This window comes from Choloepus didactylus, chromosome 1 (genome assembly GCF_015220235.1).
Source record: "Choloepus didactylus isolate mChoDid1 chromosome 1, mChoDid1.pri, whole genome shotgun sequence".
Classification (NCBI taxonomy): domain Eukaryota; kingdom Metazoa; phylum Chordata; class Mammalia; order Pilosa; family Megalonychidae; genus Choloepus; species Choloepus didactylus.
In genome coordinates this window covers 117,906,748-117,930,623 of record NC_051307.1, presented here as the reverse complement: position 1 = coordinate 117,930,623, position 23,876 = coordinate 117,906,748, and the positions used below count along the sequence as shown (strand labels likewise).

Here is a 23,876-nt window from a genome sequence, read left to right as displayed (position 1 = left end):
ACAGAAGATCGGTTGCACTAATGTTTCCTCCTTTTTCAGATTTTCACATTTGTTTCCATCTTGTGTCTGGTTTGTACAATGTTACTTTAATGCTATTCATCAAATTGGGCCTTGTTGAGAGCTGTGCATCTAAAGTATCTTTTTTCATCCTTTCTGTGTACTCAGGCATTAAACTAGATCTGTTCTCTGCCCAGCATCCTGTCTTAAGTCCTAGAAGGGAGGAAAAGAGTAGGGGAAGCTTGCAGTGGATATCTCAGTCACCTGGGAGACAGGCCATTGAAATAATATTTTGAACTATATTCCTAGACATCTGTGATGAGAAATGTAACAGGTTGATTTAACAGTTAATGTAGTATTCAAAAGGTAAGTCAGAGTCAGAAATGGATCTTGGCTACCTTAATTATTTAAATAATGTTTAAGATCTGAATGAAAATGTATGTGCAGATAATTCTTTTCTTCATCCCAAGGGGTATAGTGATGCACAGAAAGATCAAAAGCCTTTCTGGGTCAGGGAGGGGAAGACTCTGGCTGTGAGCTCCAATGGGTTTGTGCTGTAGAAAGACCTTGTCAATTTTCTCCAGACAGGATTGAAAAGGCAGCCACTGGTAATCTATAAACTGCACTGACAAGAGACATGCACTCTGACTCTTCTTTAGCAATGGTAAATCTTTTTAATTAGTGAAATTAGAAAGGGTGCCATGGAAATTCTTTTTGTTCTAATTGAATTCTCTACATGAAGTATGCATCAGATTTTCTCCCTAAAGGAAGAAGCTATTCACGTCCATGTATGTGTAAGCCTTTAGCATACCCAATAGTGAGAACATCCTTTAGCTGTTTATGCCTGGCTAAGTATCTCATATTTTACAGAATTAAATTAATTAATTTCAGGAAGGTTTGAGAAATTATATCTCAGTAAGGTAGATTGCTTTTTTTAATGAAGAAAAATGAATAATAAGGTAACAAAAATAATGTTCCTTGATTGGTAAGAAAAATTTAATTAACTATTACCCTAATCTTAAAATAGACATAAACTAATATCATAAGTAATAGAATTTTAAGAATTAAACAAAGCATAATGTATTTTGGAAAAAAAACATTATAGATGAATCAGAAGACTTTAGGCTTTATATTTTCTTGGTTCCCTCAATCTGAAATATAATGAAAAGTAAACTGAGCCTGGTAATTTAGGGACAGAAAAGGAAGAGTATCTTTAAATTATATGAATTTTTACTTTTAGAAATAAAGCATAACATTTTATCATTTATGTGTCAAGGGGACTTTTTTTCAGGGTAAATACTAGGATTTTTGTTGCTTATTTTTTTCCTTCTCTGAAAACATTTGGACCAAAGGCAAATTCAAAGAAAGTACCTTCCCTCCATTATCAACCTGGTTCTCCTCCTTCTCTCCCTAATATCACCACCCACGCAAAATAAAATAAATATATAAATAAACAATAATTCACACATTATATAGCATTTTAAATCTTTCACTTACTTTAGGCATAATACCTTCTTTTAATTTCCTAGTCATTTTGTGCCACTGTTGGGGCAGATGCTATCCCTGTTTTATGGATGATAAAATTAAACTGTAGAGCTTTTCAGTGGTGTCTCCAGCATCTCTTGCTAATGACTGATCCAGGACAAGACTTCTTTTTTCTCAGTTGGGTGCTTTTTCATCACCCATGTTGCTTGCAAGCTACAGAAAAAGAATTAGAGAAATTCACATTTATGGTTAACAACCTTGAAACATCATTGAACACTTGCTAGTAGTGCAGGATTTGACATTTTTCTATGTTAAAATTTAAAAAACTAATTCACTTTTTATATTAATATTAATTTACTTTTCCCTCTGTCCATATCCACCTACCTTGGAGAAGAGTTATGTATACAAATTGCAGTTAAAAATGCTGCCAGAACTTAACTTCATATTTTTTTTCTTTCTCATAAAGCTATAAATTAAGAAAACATTAGATTTATTTATATTCAGAAAATTATTTGTATCAATAAACTTAACCAATAACTAATTTCTCAGATATCTTTAGAAATATTTCATTCTTAGGAGCTATTGTTCATGGTTCCTACCCATTCATTATAGCTTTAGTTAAGAATGCTATTTCTTCAGAATATTGGTTATACGTGATAAAATTTCAAAGACTGAATGATGTGATGAAGTCTATACTTTTTCTCTGATTCTGTTTATTTAACTAGAAAATTGCATGATCCAAGAGACCCACGCACATGGATACATGCGATGTCCTTCCTCTCTCATGAACACTTATGGGCATAAGCACTAAAAACAGTAAGCTGGTAAATCAGAGGCTGTCTTTATGACTTAATTTCTAAATTAAGTAGACATCCAAAAGGCATAATCAGAGCATACAAATATTCTTTTTCTGTTCTCTTGGAACATGAAATTTGGTTTAAAAGCAGCAGCATTTCTACAGATGGAAAAAGGAGTGCATGCAGTTGTGATACCAGCAAGATATTTACTAATGACAAGTGTAATTAGTAATGACCATTTTGTTTCCCCTCCCTGACAACCTGGGATGTGGATAATATATCCATATGACAGGTGGCACCATGGATGGAAGCGATAAGGAGCAAAGAAATCAGATGTTGAGTTCCTCTCAATATTATGAAGCTCAAGTTGGAAATAAAATGATATTTTTCTAAGATTGATCTTCTTTCCTTTCTATTAATTTAACATGAATGAAAAAAATGAAAGAAATTTGTAAAGCCACATCATTTTTTTTTGTTATTATTATTTGGAAGCAATAAGCTTAATGGAAAAAGCACAGGGAACTAACTTATGAGGTCACATTTCTCTAACTTGGTTTCTACCAGTAATTAGCTATGTGGTCTTGATTTGGTCAACCTTATGTCATGATTGCTTCATTTCCAAAATAAGAATAATTCCAAAGGGTTATTATGAGACTGCAATGGTGTATTAGTTTAAAGAGTAGAATAAAATAATGTACATGTAAGGATACCTTATGAAATAGAAGACCTTACAATTGTTCCTTTCTTCCTCCCCTCCTTTTCTCCTTCCCTCTGTTCATCCTTCCTTCCTTCCTTCCTTCCTTCCTTCCTTCCTTCTTTTCTTCTTTCCTCCCTCCCTCCTTCCTAAATCCTAAGGAGAGAAGTTGAGGATTATTTTTAGAACTCTTCAACATGCTTAACTTTCCTTAATAAGTTCATGCTTTTTCTTTAAAAAAGCAGGAGGTCATTGCTTCTTATTAATCTCACTAGAATTATTTAAGTAACTTTGGATATATCAAGTAAAGCAATTTGAAATCCCAGGTAACAGTGTTCAGTGAAATCATAGAATCTTTGTTTATGCCTTGGATGTACTCAGCCTGATTACAGTGACTATTCATCAATATAATAGTCTTTTATAACTAACAAAGAAAGGTGAATTTATTTCTGAAAAATAACAAAGCAAACAGGAATCTTACAAATCTCTTTATTGGCATTTTTACAATACCAAGTGTAATTAAAGGGCCAAACAGCAAACCTATTAATGGGAAAAATCTCTACAAGAAGGAAAATAAAATAAATTTGATCCCCTGAAATCAAAATATCTGTTTAAGAAGTGATCATATATTACATGTCCAATATTTTTATTTTTCACATATGCCAGAGATATTTAATTTAAATTAATAATAATGTACAATCAAATGTTAGATTCATGTTTTTCAAAGATTATTTTTATTTTGATGTTACTACAGCCAAATATTTTATATTTGGATATTTAATCTAAAATATCCAAAATTGGTTGTATTAATACATATTAATCGCCATGACAATATTTTATGAAAAATCCAGGTTTTTTTCAGCAATCTATATTAATAGGCATATAATTCTCACAGTATTGATTTCAGTGTTTTCTCAGAAAACAGACAACAGCAAGAAGCATCAGCTATATTTTATTAATTCACACCTTAGCCAATCTATTTATCTATGTAAAGCAGGGAAGTATAATCAAAAGGAAAGCTGTGCTTTAGAGGACAGATCACCAGACTTGAATTCAGAAAATTGAGTTTGAGCCCTGGCATTACCAACATTCAGCAATGACAAAAATTATTTTGTGCCAGACACTGAAGTATGCATGGGAGATACAAGATGAAGTGATGGGGTCCCTGCCCTCAAGTGGATCACAGTCCTGTGCTGCTGAAGTTATCCACCAAATCCCTTTCAATTCCTGTGAAGAAAAACAGGACTGGAGATGCTTTCAATGCTTCAACATCTTTTTTGATAGGCAGAGCTATAACAGACCTTAAAGGGAGTCAACTGACTCTGGGTATAGAAACAGAAACGTTTCTCAGGATGACTGAGGATAGTTCCTTGGTTATGAGTCTAGCAGCAATGTCAGGTACCTGAGGCACATGGATATTTTAGTACCCATGAAAACTTGGACAAAGATCTTGTTGGCTCAATCAGCACTTATTGGTTTTTTGAGTTAGGTAAAGGGGAGAAGGCATGTGAGTAAGAGGTTGCTTTAATGATTCCTATTTTCATGGCAAACATAACGTGCTTGTTTTTTGAGGGGAGATCTTTTAACCAGGGAGGGATTACGAGTTATCTCTGATGAACATTTTGAATAAACATGTTCTGTAAATTTACACAATGTTTAGCTTCTCTCCTAGAAATAAATTGCTGGTTGAAGTACTCATTAGAGTAGAAATATTTCCAATATAAACAGAATGTTGATAGATGCATTTAAATGATACTCATTTAGCCCTCTGTGATTATTGCAGTTGTCATATAATGCAACATATTTTAGGGTGTAAACACGGTGAAATATTTTTGAAAGGTAGAATTAACATTTCACCATATACTATTAGATTAGACCTGGAAAATGAAGAAAGGGATAATTCAGCTACTCAGAGGAATATACAGTTTGTAAATATTTCAGTTTTACTTATATTTTGTACCTAATAGAAGTTTAATGTAAACCTAAAATACTGATACATGTTCTTAGAAACCACATCATAAAACTATTTTAGAGATTATTGTTATTCACACAAATTGTGTTATTTTTGGAGGATGTATTCCTTATCAATGGTTTAAGAGCAAATTTCATATGACAGTATATTTAAAAATACAATACATATATCTCAAACATTTTTAAAAATTGTAGGATTATACTACATGACTTGTCATTTAGAGCAGAAGGGTCTGTGAGTATAATGTAGTTCCATACTCACATTTATGGATGAAGGAGCTAAGGCCTGGAGAGACCATCTGAGTTGTCACATAGCTATTTCGTGTCAGTGTTGGTCCAAAAAAAATCTAGTACCACCTCTGACTTTAATGCTTTTCCATTTGTCTTGGTTACAGATTGATTTATTTGCAAGTATCAGAAGCACTGTCAAAGAAAAGGGGGAAATTCCCACACAGTCTAACTGAAAGCATTCACCCTCTCTCCTACAACCATGTCTGTTTTCGCTAAGTGCCTGCTCCTGGTTTGTCACTGCAGACCAGTTTCCTTGGCAAGGTTCATTGTTTCTACACTCTGAAAATGTTAGTTTGCACATGGCAGGGCATTAATTCTGAACAGAGAAGCCCTTCCGTCATATGCCACTTTGCATGTCTGGGGAAATGGTGTTATATATAGCACACACCACCCTAGCCAGTGGCCATGGCATCCCTCTCTGTGATCTTACAACACTTGGGCCCAGCACCATCTGAGTTTTTTTTCTGTGTCTCCCGTCCAAGTTCTGACTGTTTATACCTAGGCCAAATGTTGTCCTGGTTTCCAAGGTGGTTAGCATGACCGAGAACCACAAACCTATCACATATATACTCAAGAGAGAGAAAGGAGGAATTGAAATGTTCAATGTCAGGAAATCTTTTCCTGTGAGTTTCCCCAGTGTTTCAGGAATTAGGCCCCTGGTATAATGGTCATCTTTAGTCTCCAACTGTAAGAGGTGCTGGGCAGGGTTAAACACTTTTACTGTGTGCCTTGGGACTGCCTGCCACTGCCAAAGCCAAAGCAGAAAGTCCAACGACAGCAGACTTCATTTTTTAGCATTGGCTAAAGCATCCTTGTATGTGTTTTTAAAAATATAATCCGATTAGAGTAGCAGGTTTCTTGAACATTTTAGCCAAGCTCCAAGCTCAGCATGTTCAAAAGGCAATTTTATCAATGCAAAGTTACATTTGTTATTTGATTTAATATAGGCAGTTTCCCCTATGGCCGAGTTCATAGTAAACCCACCAATAGACAGTTTCTCTCAACTACTGAATTAAGAGCCCTACCACAGCCCACCAGGGATGGCAGCAGGAATGAAATCTGACAACACTGAAGAGGTGAACTCCTCGGGTCCAACTCTTGCCATCAGAGGATGGGAAGAAGCAGCCAAATCGCAGATGGGCCATTTCTTCAGGATTGTGGGGAAATAGCCAACTCTGGCCAAAAATCCTCCGCTTTAAATCTCATTGCTTCAGTATAGGCCATCAATTATAGAAAAATATCATGATATATAGTGATTATAAATGGGATCACGACACTTTACCAAATGTACACTGAAGTCACGAAATATGCAACTCTAGTATATTACATTTGACTAAGATAAATCTAAAACACTAGGTTTCACAGACATTAAACAGTCATTAAGTAGTTATTGCACTCTTCTTTTTAGAAGGAATTTTCTAGGATATTTTGACTGTCCCACTAAATCAGGGTCAGGAAAAAAAAAAAAATGTGTGGATTATAGCTTCCCTTTCTTGTGTCCATGGCAGACATCACTCATAGAATCATTTTCCACTGACCCTGAACCTGGCTTCACAATCCTTCTCCAGGCAGCCATTCATTGCCAGTTAATTGGGGTTAACTCTAAAGTTAAAAATTGTTGGTCATTCCTCTAATAGACTGAACTTCCTCACAGCAGGGACCTTGTCTCACTTCTCTCCATATCCCATTGTCAACATATTACCTACACAAAAGTGGTACTCAATATATAGCTGCTGAATGAAAAAGTGGCCCAGGAATCTTAAAGATAGTTTTTCACTATTGAGAAACATGCAATTCTCAAAAGAAAACATGCAAATAGCCAAAATCACATGCAAAAAATGTTTAACCTTGCTTGTAATTAAAAAAAAAAAATTGACAATTAATTTTTGGTTAGATAGACAAAGATTTATCTAAAATAATAATATTCAGTATTGGTGAGACAAAACTAGTACTCACATACATAACTGGAAGAATGTATTTTGTTCAAGTTTTTCTGGAGCACAGTTTATCAAAAATCATAAACGGAAATACTTTGACCTATAAATTCTACTTGTGGAAATACGTCATGAAAATAGATATTTGGGTATAAGATTTAGGTATAAGGGTGCTCATTATAATATAATATAAAAAAATTAAAATAAAAATAGTTTGCAGCACCAGTAGTCAGGGATTGATTAACATTTCATGTTCTCAATTTGATAGAATCATATACAGCTATTAAAAACTGTATAAAAATATATTTATCAATATGGACAAATTTTAATTATGTACTATTAGTGAAAAAAGAGATTATAAAATAGTGTTTATGAAACATGTTTATATTTTGGAAGTGTATGTGTGCATGTGCCTAAGCCCTAATAAAAGAGTCTAGAAACTCTAACATGTTAACATTTGCTGTTTCTTGACAAATAAAATAATGGGGCTTTTTAAAATTTTGTATTTTTCCTGTACCTTTTTTCTCTAGTGATCTTGAATTACTTTAGTAATAAGTGAAAAATTACTTTTAATATTTAAAAAATTGCTGTCCAGAGAAGTTCATTTTCCTCTTGATAGATTTTCCTATAGTAAGCAGAACTTTCAAAATCATTCCATTGATCATTCTTTTTAAGAATAGCTACTTCAGCATTTAGACATTAGATGCCCTCCCTCCCTAAGGACTTCAGTGGTGAGGATTTGGAGAGCAAGTCTTAGATTTGACTCTCTTACTCACATATTATTTGCTAGTTTTTCCCTCTCTTTGCTCTTCATTTTCTTAATTATTTCCTCCTCTTCACTAAAACGCTGAAGGGAAAATAATGGCAGAAGTTAGTTATAGCAGACAAATGTGAGTCAATTATACTTTGGTTCTCAATGTTTTCCCCTTTTGTTATTAAAAATACTGCATGCGTGTTCATTACATAGGAAACTGGAAAATACAGAACAATTTTTAAAGAGTAGGAAAAATGTGATTAATGTGGCCTACTTACATTTTATATGTTTTAATTTTTCTATACTTTATTTTCTTTATATAGTTGGAATCATGTTGTATATTAAATTATGTTGTTTTTTTTTGTTTGTTTTTGTTTTTTCCTAACAGAGGTGCATCATGAGTATTTTCTCTGGACTTGCTTTTCTTTAATAGTGACTGCTGTGCCAGAGAAGCATCTTTCTGATTCATTCTATGATTCAGCAATACTCTTGAATACTTACCATGTGCCTAACCCCAATAAGTACAATGGAAGAAAGGATAAGCACAATTCCTGCCCTCATGGAGTAGTGCAGTTAGGGACATAGTGGACTTGTTGAATCCAGTGCAAAACTCGTAAGCAACATATAAGTTATTGGGAAGTAAGTACAGGTGTTTGAGTCACACAATGAGCAGCAACTGCCCATTCTCAAAATGACCCTTCACCATATTCTTCTTCATTCCTTTAAGGACCCCCGAATGCTTTTCCTCTCTCATGGAAAGCAGATAGGATTATAAAATCATGACTGTTGTTTCTTATATCAGGTAAAACACACTAAGTTGGAAAAATTCCCCAAAAAAGATCAATTTAACAAGTTAAAGCAAAGAAAACGTTGAATGTTGTTAATTCTTCTCCCCATTGTACTTATCTATTGTGTACTGACTAATGATCAGAGAGGCATCTTTACATTGAATGTGTCTCAAGTTAATCAAGGACAATTTTTGGAATTTTCAAAATTTTCAAAATGACAGAGTAGGAACTGACCATTCAGAAGGTACCCCCTCCCCACTGGGCCAAGTGTAATTCCTCAGTGACTCTATCTGGGAGGTCCAATGGGACATCCAAGGCAGAGACCTTAGGTGGTTAGTACAGTGGGGGCCCCAAGAGGTTCAGATCAGTGGCTGTGTGAAAACATTTCAGTATTTTAACAATTAATATGTCAGGATCTGTCCTGGAAGAAATATATCACACTACTGTGGGTGATTTCTTCTCTTTGGGACTGTGGGTGATTTCTTCTCTTTGGGAGGGCATAAGAGTTATAAGAATAGCTTCCCTTTTCAATCACAACCTTGTTTGTGGCAAAGCTCTGTTAATCCTACTAAGTGGAAGTCCATATATGATTGGACAATTTAAAAAGAGGTATGGAGAAATTCCATGTACAGAGAACTGAAATCATATATAGATGATATATGAATGCTGGTTTAAATATTGTATAAGTTGAGAAAACAAGAAAGAGGTCTGTAGAAAATCCCTTTAACTGGGCTTTGTAATTGGGAGATCTGAAATGCTTGCTCATTAAAAAAAAAAAAAAAGCCTAGAAAAGCAAGTCATCCTATCTTAGCCACATTTGTGAAATTATAGTATGTGAACTTTTAATGCATTTGATAATATTTTAAACATTTTCTTCCTCTCTTTTAGCTTTCCTTGTTGGAAGAGACTGGATTTGGAGGTGTTCTTCTTTATATTGATCCTTGTGATTTACCAAAGACTGCAAATCTTACACATGATGCCTTCATGGTATCACTGAACACAGGAGGAGACCCTTCTACACCTGGTTACCCAAGTGTGGGTAAGTTCATTGCTATTCTTTATTATTCTTGAAAGTACTACAAGGTTCCATTTATCGGTACTTGCTACCTAACATGATCAAGGGATGGTGAAGTAGAACAAGAATTATTACCACCCCATTTTTTAAAAAAGCAAATTTCTTATCTTCTCAATATTAAACACCACCAATTTGTTGGAATAAAAGCTTAAAAGGAATCTACAACAGATTTTTGTCTCAACAAATTACAGTATCATGAACAGAAAGCAAACATATTTTACATGTTATTATTGATCGACTGAAAAGGTAATACTATGGAGGCAGTCATTCCACGTAGGTGGAATGCAAGTACCAATACCCAGGAGCAGGAAATGTCTCCTGCTTTGGGGTAGCTATAATAACTTTTAATCCAGAGCCTAGAGGCACATATGCTCAACTTATGGAAGTAGAGCTATAGGAAATGATGCTGGAGAAGAATGAAGTTAATATGATCAAAATGTCTGGCTCCATAAGAGAAAGGATGTCATTGATTTGGACAGACACTGCCAGCATAGAGATGGCCATCTTTATCTCAAACATAACTTCTCTTTCCCAAGTAAGTTGTGTTCATGAAATTGGGGTCATGTGGCAGAGAAGATAACTGTGGTTTTGGCAGGTGCTCAGTGTATCATTGAATTTCTGCCCAATATGTCATTGATTAATATTCTGTTTTTAAACACTTGGCTGAAGAAAAAGTTCTCTGAACCTTCTTCCAGGGTGATATTAACCCATAAGCCATGACATGACAGTCAGGGATTAAACTAACAAAAATTTCATGTAATTATCCATGTGTTCTGCCAAAATTTTTCCTCTTTTCTGCAAAATATCACAGAAGACTTTCCCAGTTATTTTGCTCAAGTCCAGCTGTCTTTTATCTAAAGATAGTAACTTTACCAATGAATTAATAATACTCTCCAAGAAGGAAATTAATCAAGTCCAATATTAGCTTATAATTTATGAAATTTTGTTGATTTTATTGATTATCACTTTTGTCTTCTATACACTACAGTAGTATCCCTTTAATAATCCCTGTCAGAATCTTCACTGGGATCTCAATGATTTGTAGTGTGTACACTACATCCATTCCAACACTGAAATTAGAATTAGTAGATGTCCATCTACAGTCTTCAGGCATCACCAGTAGTACCAGTCCAGGTCTCTCATTTGCAAATGTTTTCAAACCCTAGGTTGTAATTCCTTGGCTTCTAGAGATGTCATGTGTCAACTCACTCTTTGTGGCTAGTCAATGGGCTTACCTGCTACCTAAAATGAGATACTTTGTGAGTACTCTGCTTCTTTTGGCAAGTTGTCCAGTTGGCAATATTTACCCTTAACATTTTCTGGATCCAGTTCATTCATAAAGAAGAATTCAGGCATACCTAGCAAAATGTTGACCAGAGTCTTACGCTATCTAAGAATTCTTTTAAATTTACTTTGTTTTCTTTCTTTTTTTTTTTAATTGGAGAAGCTGTGGGTTTACAGAACAACCATGCGTAAAATACAGGATTCCTTTATTAACACCCTTTATTAACACCTTGTATTGGTTTGGTACATTAACAACAGATGAAAGCACATTTTTTTCAGTTATACTTTTAACTATTCTCCATGGTCTAACTTAGGGTTCACTGTTTGTACTACACAGTTCCATGGGTTTTTTAAAAAAAATTGTTCTATTAATATATATGGGACCTAAAATTTCCCCTTTTAATCACATTTGAATATATATTTCAGTGCTGTTAATTATGTTCACAATGTTGTGCTACCAAAACCATCTATTTAATTTACTTTCTATTTTCAAATAATTAAATGTACAAAAAAGTTGCAAAAGTAGTATACAGAGAATCCACAGCCTTTTCCCAGCCTCCTCTAATGTTAAATCTTACACAACCATACCACATTAGCAAAACCATGAAATTAATATTGATACAATTCTATTAGCTAAGCTATAGACTTTATTAAAATTAAAACAATTCTGCTCCTTTTTTTAAACACAAAAACAGTGCCTTCAATGGGCTAGTCTGGGGTGTTAGCTTTTAATCTAGCTCAGTTCTTTACTGGATTTGTTACCTTTGGAAAATACTTTGCAACTTTAAATTTTCATTTTCTAATCTGTAACATTTTTGAAGCAGTTATAAAAATTAAACAATATACTATCTGTGAAAGTACTATAAAAGCAGTAAAGTGTCACGGATGTGTTTAGTTGTAAAGCTCATGTGTATTGAAAGCACTGGAAAGGTATTGGGAACCATTTTAATATGTAATTATTGAGTGTTGTTTCAGGAAGCCATTCTTTCATATAGTTGTTCAACCAACATTTACTGAGTGGCTACTAGGAACCAGGCATTGAGCTAGGCATAGAGAGTTTAGATCCTACATACACTTTAATTCTCTTCTAATTGTGAGAGTTTAGATTTGACACAGATGTACAGTTGTGATGTCAATGGCATAGGCAGAAGTAGATGCTTAGGAGAACTCAGTGACAGAGCCTTAGCAACTGGCTAAAAAACTCCTAGTCATTTTGACACATCTCCTCTTAACACTGGTATTTTATTTGTTTAAGTGATGACATATTTATATGACTGGGCCAAATCAACAGATGAGATATTTTTAGATCTTTATTTTCACTCAAAAAATAATTATTTAGCTAGTTCTGACTTGTATATCTGGCAGTAGGTGCAGAAATACAACTTCTTCTTTTTTTCTACTTTTGTGTATATGTACTTTTTGGGTTTTTTTTTTTTCTTTTTTAAAGGGAAAAGTGTGAGGATTTGACTTTATTGTGTGTTAAGGTCTATGCTGAGTTCTAGCCAACATGTAGCTTTGATCATTATTTACTTTGTCTATACCTTTCTTAGTGCTATTTTTGGGGAGTCACTTTTATAATAACCACTGATCTCCACTCCAGCCAAAGAACAATGGTGATAAATCACTTTTCTCTCCCACATCTTGCTTTTATTGAATTTTATTTTTACAAACACTCCCCCACAACCTCCCTCTCACAGTAACCTCTAATCTGCTTTCTGTTTTTCTGAATTTACCGTATCTTGTGATAACATACAGTTTTTGTCTTTATGTATTTTGTCTAATGTTTTCAAGTTTTTTCCATGTTGCAGCATGGGAACTTCATTTTTTCATGGCCGAATAATATTCCATTGTGTACATATACCACATTCTGTTTATCCATTCATTTGTTGATGGGTGTTTTTTTGTTTTGTTTTGTTTTTTGTTTTTTGTTTTTCAGCTTTGGGCCATTGCGAATAGTGCTGCTGTAAACATTGATTTATAAGCATCTGTTTGTGGCCCTGTCTTCACTCTCTTTGGTTATTGTGGAACCAGTTGCTATATGGTGTGTCATGGGAACACAGATTCAGGCACTACAGAAACTTTCAACAAATGACCACTTTTTTACTTACATTGCACAAATGGTCCAAAAGAGCAGGGGAAAAGATCCCATCATGGCTGGTTTCCCAGGAAGGCCAACTGCTTTGGTCAGCATTGGTAGATGACAGTCCACACATCACACTTGATCTCAGAGAGGAGCGACAAATCTGTGCTTCCCAGGGTCGGTTATTTATACAATCCAGAGGAAGAGGGCCTTGCCACTGAGAGTTGCTACTCTGATAAGCAGATAAGCAGCTGGAATTGCTTATTCCCAGTTTTGGTTTTAGTCTATAGTCAACACCCAATTTCTAAGCATTAAGATTGTCTGAAATCTGAAGAACTAGAAATAGTAACAGGAGAGAGAAATCTGTTCCTTTCCATTTTCTTCCTTTAATAATTCATTTCCTGAATTCTTTGTTGGCTGCAGTATTGGTTTTAATTTTAGTACAACCTCCAGGTAACTCCCTAGCTAATCTATGGACTACTAGTTAATTGAAATCTAAGACATTTCTTTCATCTTGACTTAGTCTTGATTCTCCTTATACCCCAGTTCCTGGAATCCATCTGATTTGAAGCTTTGTGTCTATGTCCTTTCTCTATTTGCTCTAATACATTTTTCTTTTTCTTTGTTTTAAACTCTGGAGAGGAAAGTCTTTTCAGTGGTTTTGCTCTAGCCAAGTATATCAAATGACACAGTTTATTTCATATTCCCAGTGTTACAATTCAGTGGATCTGTGTATTGTTTATCTACTGTCTGTTCAACATCACCTCTGCCAACTGAAACTATTCAAAGAATAAAGAATATCACTATAATTTGTGACAAGTCTTCACCAGGTATTCTTGGTCCAGTTACCTGGACAAATGTCGAAAAGACTGACTTGAGTTGGCACTAAATCAACTGAGACAATGTTCAACTATTTCCTGACTAGAATGGCAGAAAATATAAATATTTGCCTAGTTGTCAAAGTAAAGTGTTGGAAATTCACAGCATGAAACGCTTTGCCACTTGGTTGGAAAATAAAATGTGTCTGTATGCTTATATAACTGACTGGTGGTACTTGTATGTGTCCTGAAAGCTACAGATATACATGGCATATTATTCAACTGAACCATTTTAAGAGTGGCTCATTATTGACCAATCTGAAATTTTTTCAACAAGTTTAAATCATAATATATTTAAAAGACAGATGGTTTAAATTTAAACTACTCTTTTAAAATATATTTTAAAAAATAGTAACATAAACTTTCCTGGTCCCAAACAGGAAGATTTCCTAATGATTGTTGAAATGTCTAAGATTGTTAAATCCCACAGAGAACATTTCTGAGTGATCACTGTTCATAAGAAATCGGTGTGCCATATAGTGTATTCATCATGTAAAATGTCCTCTACTTAATATTGTACCCAATGCTCTCTGTTTTAAATTAAGCAAGTACTTTATCAACAGAGAAAATCAATGTATTTTGTTTAAGGAACAAAATTTCCACAATAAGCTATGGTGTGTTCTAAGAGGATGATAAAATCCACTGCTTCCAAAAATAGCCATCTATCAATAAATTTTCGTCACAATAAATATAAACAGCAGTAGAATTAGTTTTACATTTTTATAACATTTCTCATTCTTTACCTTATTTGGTTCTTTTAATGTTCCTGTAAGGTAAACAGAACAGCTTTTCTGGCCCCACTTTAAAGTTAAGAAAACTGAACCTGAGAGAAAACGAGCCTTAATCTAAGTGACTTGACTAACATAGCCAGGACTAGAATCTCAGTTGTCTAACTTCTAACCTAATGGGGTTTCCACTAATGTGGTTGTGTGAAGGCAGACATCTACCTAATGAGAGGTCTGATGGGGCCTCAGTGGAGGCTCTGCAGCCATTGGCGGGAAGCTCTGGTGTCAGTGCAGTGGGTGAGTTTGACAACACGGCTCAGACATTGGAGGAAGGAGTCAGGGCAACCAGGTGTCAGTTGGCCTCTATGTGATGCTCACTGAAATAGCATCTGCACTGGAGTTTTATGCCTCAGAGGTCTGACTGTCAATGTTTTTGTCAAGGGAGTGTCCCTCGTGGCTGGCATCAAGCCAGTCCATATCATATCCCTGCAAAAATGCCCAGTTATCACTTGTTAAAAACAAACAAACATGTTTTTCTCAATTTGTTTATAATCTAATTTGTGGTGAAGATGTTTACAATATTTTGGGGATTCAAGATCATTAATATCATTTCAATACACAAAAAACCACTATTTGATCTTGGTTCACAACATTTTTTGAACACTTTTCATAAGCATTTTTAACACTATAATTCCTAAAACAATCATTATGATAGCTGCTATAATTTCTTTAACATGCTCAAACATCCATTCTTTGAATTTCCAAATGTTGAATTTTCCAAACTATCCAAATACATTACCATGACCATTTTTCTTCCAAGTGAATATAATTTTTATAACATTATAAATATGGGCTTATAGCATGCTGCAAAGCTTTTTCTGTTGCCATATTGATAGTATTTAGTGCAGCCATTATTTTTGGAAAACATATCTCATAACCCTCCTCTGCCTTCTGTAATTAGGATTGGACTTGTTTTGTCTCTTCCTCCAACTGTTGTTCATCACATTCTGCTAATGTTTTATTTACATTAATTAGAGTTATTTCCTTCTTAGCATTATGTTACACCTCATTGTTCAAACTCAGAGTTCCTTTATATTTTATGGTTTGGATATAATTAATTTTTCCATCCATCACAATGTTTGTAATTTGTTGAAATTTGACACAACCTTGAAGGAGAAATTCCACATTCCTTCCCTTATTCCAATAAGATATATTTCTTTCATTGTTAGAGTATATTATTATAGTCCTATTACCTTATATACTAGCGGCTTCTCTTTTATTTTGGTTAGTCATAGGGATGTTTATTTCTGGTATTTTATGTGGCTAGGGATGAGGTACCTAATGTCCACTCTTACAAACTCTGTGCTGGTATCTGTATAACTTCTGTTTCTGTGGGGGTTTGATCTGCTCTGAGCATCCACACTCCTTTTGAAATTGAGTTGGTGCCGTAGAGTGATATTACGATTTCCATATTCCTCCTTCAGGGCTGATATCCACAGTTCAGCTCTTTCTAAGTAATCACATCCGTTATCATAAGTCATGTCTAATTTGGATCTAGTCAGATTTCCTGCAATACTTGGTGCCCAATATCTACCCTATTGCAAGTGCTACTCTTAAATTATCCCACATATCTTTTAGCATCTGTTGCAGTGTGTTATGTTGGTTTTCTAGCTGCATTTTGTCAATAGTTTTCTTAATCTTTTGAGTGCTAAAATCCATCTGACTTATTGCTGTTTTTAAAGTGTCCAATGATCCCTCTACCTCTTCCCCAGGTTCCTGAACATAAGCCATGATTTCAAATATATTTTTAAATCAAGTCCTATATGCAAGACAGCTGCCATAGCATAGGCATTGAATTTTGTTGTGTTTTAAAATCTTCCCATTTTACATCCGTTTCCTCTATCAGGTACTGTGACATCAAAGTCCCTATCAGTCCTCCTATTAACCCTTGTAAGAACTGCAAAGGAATCCTGTTTCTATAATTCTGTTTAAGTAGTAAATCCATAAATTTCCATACATTGTAGGCTGTATGGTTCTTGAAAATATTTACTGCATATTGGTGCTCTTACACTAGCTATAAATTATTGTTTATTAAGTTGTAAGGGAGATGCTATTACAGTAGGGTCAACTATGTGAGTTATCTTTTGTAAGTTGTTAGGTTCCCGAATTCCAGGAGTTAAAATAATTGGTGTCTTATGATTACCTGCAGTATACCACCAGAGATAATGTTCTTATGTAATAATCCCTATTCTGTATTATTCCTCTGTATATCTTACATGGTTCACCTGTTGTAACAAAGTTACATGGATTCTATTGCAGAATTTTTACAGGGCTAAGAGTGTTATAGTATAATACATATAATGGTTCCAGTGATCCAGTTCTGGTCTATGTGTGCTCCTGATGAACTGTGTCTGTGCCTGTCATCTTTGGAATGAGGATTTAGGGTTATCAAGTCTAATAGTCCAGTCTGTAAACCCATCCCTAAAAACATGGGACATTCTGCAGCTGTCACCATTCCTGATATTACTGTTTTAGCTATATTAAGCAGTTGTTTTGGTTTCCAAAGGTCTAAACAACCACTACAAGGTACCCAATAATATAAAATAACATTTTCCAGTTGTCTAATACTGTTCAATTAAATCTGATGGTACCACTTTGTGCACGGTGTATTAGTAAGACCATCTTACCATGAATTATTGTTTTGTTTTGTTTTTATTTTTCTCTAATTATTCCATTATATTACTTTTGTATAGTCTTAAGTAACTCCCCCAGTTACAGTCATCAATGCTCTATGGGTCTAATTAAGAATGGTATATCCTATTATTGGGATCTTAGCCCCTATATAGGACATATTGGATTTTTTATTGCAAATTTATTCACAAGTTGTTTAATTCACCAGCATTGTGGTATTAATGTGAGTCTTATTGCATGACATAACTATGGTCATTTGAAAACGTATAAAGGTCTATTGTTTCTGGTCATGCAAGGTATTAGCTGTTGCTATTTCCCAGTGTGTGGTTTCACAGTCATTATTTCATATCCCAAGACCATAATTTTTTTACTACTGTGGAAGAGTCTATGTTCTCTGTAATGTCCCTCTTCCTGCGCTTAATTTATAATTGTGTGCTTAGTTTACAATTTCTTATGGATTTTTTTTTAAATCATCAGTGAATGACCATCTAGTGGGTATGGTCAATTTGTAAATTCTGGTCTAAATTTAGAGAATTCTTATAATCCAAAAAATTCACTGTAATTTTCTCCTAAGTGTCCAATCTAATTCTGCATAAGCAAACTCATTATCAAACCTCAACCAGAATATCTGGTTTAAAGAATTCAGCTTCTGATGTGACCAGTTTCATGTGTAGTTGTATTTCCATGATGGAACATATTTGGCTGTTCTGTAACCTTAAGGTTTATATGAGTAACTTCTGTTGTATCAGAGCACCAGGGTATCCCTGTTCTCATTCTCTCATTGTATGATAATGGAGGTAATTCCCATTAACCTTAGGCCACACTTTTGTAGAATTTAACAATTGTTGCTTATGAGAGTTGCAGGTGTGGTGCAAGGTCATGCGATGGTACTGGTTACAGTGCTATTTCCCCCATCTTTCTCTTTTGCCTCTTTGTCTCCTTCTTCCTTTCTTCCTCCTCTTCATCATAATAACCATCATAATTATTATTATAATTATCATTAATTTCCTCAGGTAGCATTGCATCATAACCAAATAGTATAAAAACACTTCCTGACCATTCTAAGTACCATTCATAACTTTTTGTATTTTGTGGATCCTGTGGGATCATGTCTGTTATAAGACTTACCATATTTCTGCCTATGAGATTATAGTAACTATTCATATTAGAATTGTCTGACACTTCCCATTGTTTGGTAAGCTTTACCTTTATTAATACTTCTAAAGCAGAGGTAGTCCTTTTGCTTTGTCCGTCTGGTTAGATTATAGACTCTAATGTGCCTGCAGTGGCAATCTCCATACCTACTTAAGTATCTCAAGGTATCATAATGTTTCCACTGGAAATGTTAGGCAAAGTAATTTATGTGAGCATGAGAGAATGAATTAAATATATATATATATATATATATATATATTTCCTATGGTTGAAGTTTCATTACCGGAATTACCAGTCACTCTTCTATCTCTCCCATGATTAGTACTATTGTCAGTATCACTCAGCAAAAACATAGCAAACGTAACACTAAACAACAGCAAGATATATAGGTTTTAGAGCAATTAGCTGGTATTCCCCATGGATCTATCACTAGTTTCTTAAATAGGAGCTACTCTGAAAGCAAACAGACTTCTTAGAGCCCTTTGGGCTGCTTCTTCTGGAGATTGTCTGTTCTTGAATACCAATAGCCTATTGTACCTAATATGAACTGTCTTTTCACCATAATATGTGCTTATAGAAAGCAAATCAGGTATTGAACCTGGGTGTTGTTCATTCATGCCTTGAATAGTGCCTAAAATTTAGTCTAATTCTATCAGAAGTTGCTCAAGAAAGTTAGTCTCAGTACTTTCAATAGGGGGATGTTCTGGTTTGCTAATGCTGCTGTTATGCAAAATACCAGAAATAGATTGGCTTCTATAAAGGGGATTTGTTAGATTACAAATTTATAATCCTAAGGCCATGAAAGTGTCCAAACTAAGGCATCAAGAAGATGATACCTTTACTGAAGAACAGCTGATGGCATCTGGAACACCTCTGTCAGCTGGGAAAGCATGTGGCTGGCGTCTGCTGTCCCTTTGCTCCTGGGTTGCATTCCAAAATGGTGTTCTCCAAAATGTCTCTGGGTTTCTCTTAGTTAGCATCTTCAACCATCCTTCTGTCATCATCTCCAAAAATCTCTAAGCATCAGCAAGCATCTCTTGGGGACTTTTTTCCTCTCTTAGCTTCTCTGGCGCAAACTCTGAGCTAGCATCTCAAAGCATCAGAAAGCATCTCTCCAAAAGTCTCTCACAGCTGCTTTGTATGTGAGTTCCCTTTAAAGGACTCTAGTAAACTAATCAAGACCTACCCCAAATGGGCAGGGTCAAATCTCCACGGAAACAGTCAATCAAGAGGTCACACCCTAAAAAAAAATTAATCAATCTGCCCCCACAGGATTGCATGAAAGAATATGGCTTTTGGGGGGACATAATATATCCAAACTGGCACAGAGGATTGTTGAAGTCCCGATTGGCGCTGGGCATTCTCAGTCATCCCATTCAAGGTCCTGGAGGTCTTTGTCACAGCAGCTCAAACTATCGATGCTGTCTTCCGCTGCTTCTCTCCACTCTTCAAAAGTGCTGAAGTTACTGTGGTGTAGGGCTGGTTCAGTAGGACATATGTGTGTAACTTCAGATTCAATAGAGGTGTTTTGATTTGCTAAAGCTGACAAAAAGCAATATACCAGAAATGAACTGGCTTTTAACAATGAGGATTTATTTGCTTGCAAGTTTAAAGTTCTAAGGCCATGAAAATGTCCAAATTAAGGCATCAACAGGATGATATATTTTCTAAGACCAGTTACCAGTGAGCTTCGGCTCCTCTGTCATATAGCAAGGCATGTAGTGGCTTCTGCTGGTCCTTCTCTCCCAGGTTTCATTGCTTCCAGCTTCTGAATTCAGTGGCTTCCTTTCTTGGCTTCTGTGGGTATGTCTTTGTCAGTCAGCTTCTCTGGGGATTTTTCTTTAAACCTCTCAGTTTCATCTCTTTGCTTCTGAATGTGTTTTATCCTATATAGTAGATTCCAGTAAGAGGATTAAGACTTACTTTTAATGAAGTAGGTTCACATCTCAATTGATATAACCTAACCAAAAAGTCCCACCTACAATAGGTCTGCATCCACAGGAATGGATTAAAAGCTGCAGGTAACATAACAGCTTCAAACTACCACAAGAGGTAAAGTTGTTTTTTGGTATGACAGATAGTGGTTTTGTAGAATTTGGAGAAGGTGGAACTATTGCCACTGGGTTTTCCTCCATTCTTACAGTGAATTTGACTTCTAACCCAGGATGTAAATCAAAATGGTGAATAGTCCAACCAGGACTACCAAGCTTACTACCCTAAAATACATCTGCAAGATTGATAGGCATGATATTAGTATGTTTAATCTGTGCTAGATGTCCTTTTCCTAACTTTAGTCAGTAAGTTCTGTGTGAGGTTGGCACTATAATGTCTCTGATCCCCATGGTTTTGTCTTTGCTTCTAACTAACGTTTTCCCCTCTATTCCTTTTCTAGTCTGTCCTTCTGTATTAATTCATATTTTAATTTCAGTGCATTGTGTACTAATCATGTCTATAGGGCTAGGTAAGTTCAACCTTTTCCTATGATTTAAGGCTTTAGTTTGGCCCTCCAAACTTATTTAGACCAACCTTTCATATCTGTGTTATTGGTTAGTAGATTCAATTTTTCTTTTAATAATCCGTTATATCTTTCTATGTCCCTACTGCCATGGCATTGTATGCTAAATGAAAATCCCTGTGTATTCCTTCATTCTCTGCCCATTTTTGTACTTTTTCTCCTATAAAATGACTACCTTGATCTGATTCTATGATTAGAAGGTTTCTATAGCATGTTACCCATGATTTGCAACATTTAATATTTCGTTTCTGATTATTCTTTTTACTTGGAGAGTCGTTCCAAACCCTGACCATGTGTCTACCACATTACCAGAGTAACCTTTATTTTTCATCAGTGACATTGGAGCGATAAAATCAATTTGTATTATTTGAAATGTTGTAAATGGTTTTTGTTTGTCAGAAATAAAATTTTTATGTATCCATACCTTTTTACAGAGCTCAAAATTTGTGAACAATGTCTGTTGCAAGGTGTGTATGTGGATACAAAAATTCCTCTTTTGTATCCATTTAATGACACTAAGTAATCCTTGAAGTTCTGTATGTTCATGTGCCCATTCATATATTTTCCTCAATGGTGTTACATATCTTTCTGTATTTTTCCATACTTCTTTTCATTCTTTATTTTTATCTTAGGTAGAGTTGTCCTATGTTCCATTTCTATCCCAGTTAACCTGTCTGCTACATTATCATGCTTTGAAGTATTATATTTGTCCTTCAGTTGTGCTGTTACTTATGTGATCATAACTTTTTTGAAATAGCTATTTTACACCATAACTTCTTTGCCCCAAATGTCATGTTTATTAATTTTCCAATTATTCAGATTCTGTGATCCAGACCATGTTGCCACGCATTAGTTGCTACCCATGAATCTGTAAAACTGTATATTCTTGTCCTTTTCTCTTTTAGTGTTTGTTCAATTGCCTGCCAGATTGCTACTGATTCTACATATTGCACTGAAATGCTCTGTACCCTCACTAGGTAGAGCTTTGCATCTTTGGGTCTCAAGGCTGTAGCCTTCTAGTATACTCCAAAGGAGTCATGGTAGCGCCACCTTCTGCAACCAGCATTTTCGACTACCTCAAACTGGGGTGGTCTTCATTGCCAACTGCTTGTGCTTGGATCAACTCCAAAATTCCAGCAAGCCTGCCATTGGCAATGCTGAGATTTCCTCAGTCAGTGCAAGGGTTGAGCATCCATCTGAATGTCCCACTGAGAAATATACTATTTCTAAATGAGAACCTGTTGATCCAGCACAATTCCTATCTGCTTGTTATTTGCTTAGCTCATGCCAGTTTGGGTGGAGGATTCCTAGCAAAATGTTTTGTTTTCTTGTTAATGGCTTTTTATGTCCATGTACTTTATACATTGCCCAAGTTTCATTTGTTTGTTTTTTTCCCTAATGGTGAGTATGTGACCTCAAATCAAGGAAAATTTCCAGTCCAGTGACCATGTGGCAAAACCTTGTGTAAATATACATTCCAGTTTAAATTTAGAATGAAGTACTATTCTTGATAATGTCTGATAGTTATAATTGTGTCTTTTAGTTGTTGTAATGCTAATTCCTGTTTTTCTCCCCAGGTATGTTTTGCTTTACTTGGGGTAAACTGGTTGTATTGCACAGTCCTGTTCTTTTTTTAAAAAAAAATAATTATTTTAGTAACATATATGCAACCTAAAATTTCCTCTTCATACCAGATTCAAATATTTAATTCACAATATTTACCTTCATAACGTTGTGCTACCATCACCACTATCCATTTCCAAAAATTTTTCCATAATTATAAGCAGGAACTCTGTCCCAATCAACCATTAACTTCCCATTCTCTACCTCCACCATGACCCCTGGTAACAGATATTTTTATTTCTGACTGTATAGATCTGCTTATTCTAATTATTTAATGTCAGTTAAATCATACAATATTTGTTGTAGCATGCGTCAGAACTTCGTTCCATTTTAAGGCTGAATAATATTTCATTGTATGTATATACCACATTTTGTTTATGTATTCATTGGTTCATGGACAGTTGGGTTGCTTCTGTCTTATGGCAACTGTGAATGATGCTGCTATGAACATTGGTGTGTAAATGTCAGTTTGAGTCCCTACTTTCAATTCTTACCAGTATTTTCTTAGAATTGGGATTGCCAGGTCATATAGTTATTCTATACTTAGCTTTCTGATGAACTGCCAAATTGTTTTCCACACACAGTGGCTACAGCATTTTACATTCTCACCAATAATGAATGAGGGCTCCTACTTCTCCAGAACATATCAAATGTTTGTTATTTTCTATTTTTTAAATAGTAGCATAGTGGGTGTAAATGGTATCTCATTGTAGGTTGTGATTTGCATTTCCTTAATGGAATGGTCCTTTCTTCTCTCATTTTACTCTTTGATCTTTGTAAGTCTTATAATTTTTTTGTCCTTCAATTCTTCTGCTTAATGTCTAATTTCATGTTTATTTGATTTTTTATACTGTACCATTTTTAGTCCCTTCTCAGTTATTTCTGTGTATAATTTTCAGATGTTTTCTTTGTAGTTATCAAGGGGCTGAAATTTAAAATCCTAAATCTATAAGAATCATATATAATTAGACAGGAACTTAATATCAATAGCATACACATACACTGTACCTGTAACACTGAACCCATACCTTTTTGTTCTACTAGCTACACATTATATCTTTATACATTGTATGTCAACACAAAGATTTAGCATTACATTTTATGCATTTGCAGTTCAAAACCTGTAAGAAGTAAAAAGT

At 34.9% G+C, this 23,876-nt stretch overlaps 1 protein-coding gene across 4 annotated transcripts in view; it reads left to right on the top strand.

Annotated features, from left to right (window-relative positions):
* Positions 1-23,876, top strand: part of NAALADL2 (N-acetylated alpha-linked acidic dipeptidase like 2) — a 1,146,579-nt gene that overhangs the window by 488,250 nt on the left and 634,453 nt on the right. For all 4 annotated transcript variants that reach the window (XR_005217472.1, XM_037840432.1, XM_037840429.1 and 1 more), the window contains exon 5: positions 9,600-9,750. Coding sequence is in view for 3 of the 4 variants with exons in the window: in XM_037840432.1 (XP_037696360.1) it covers positions 9,600-9,750 (151 nt within the window). In the remaining variant the exon portion in view is untranslated. The remainder of the gene's footprint in view (positions 1-9,599; positions 9,751-23,876) is intronic.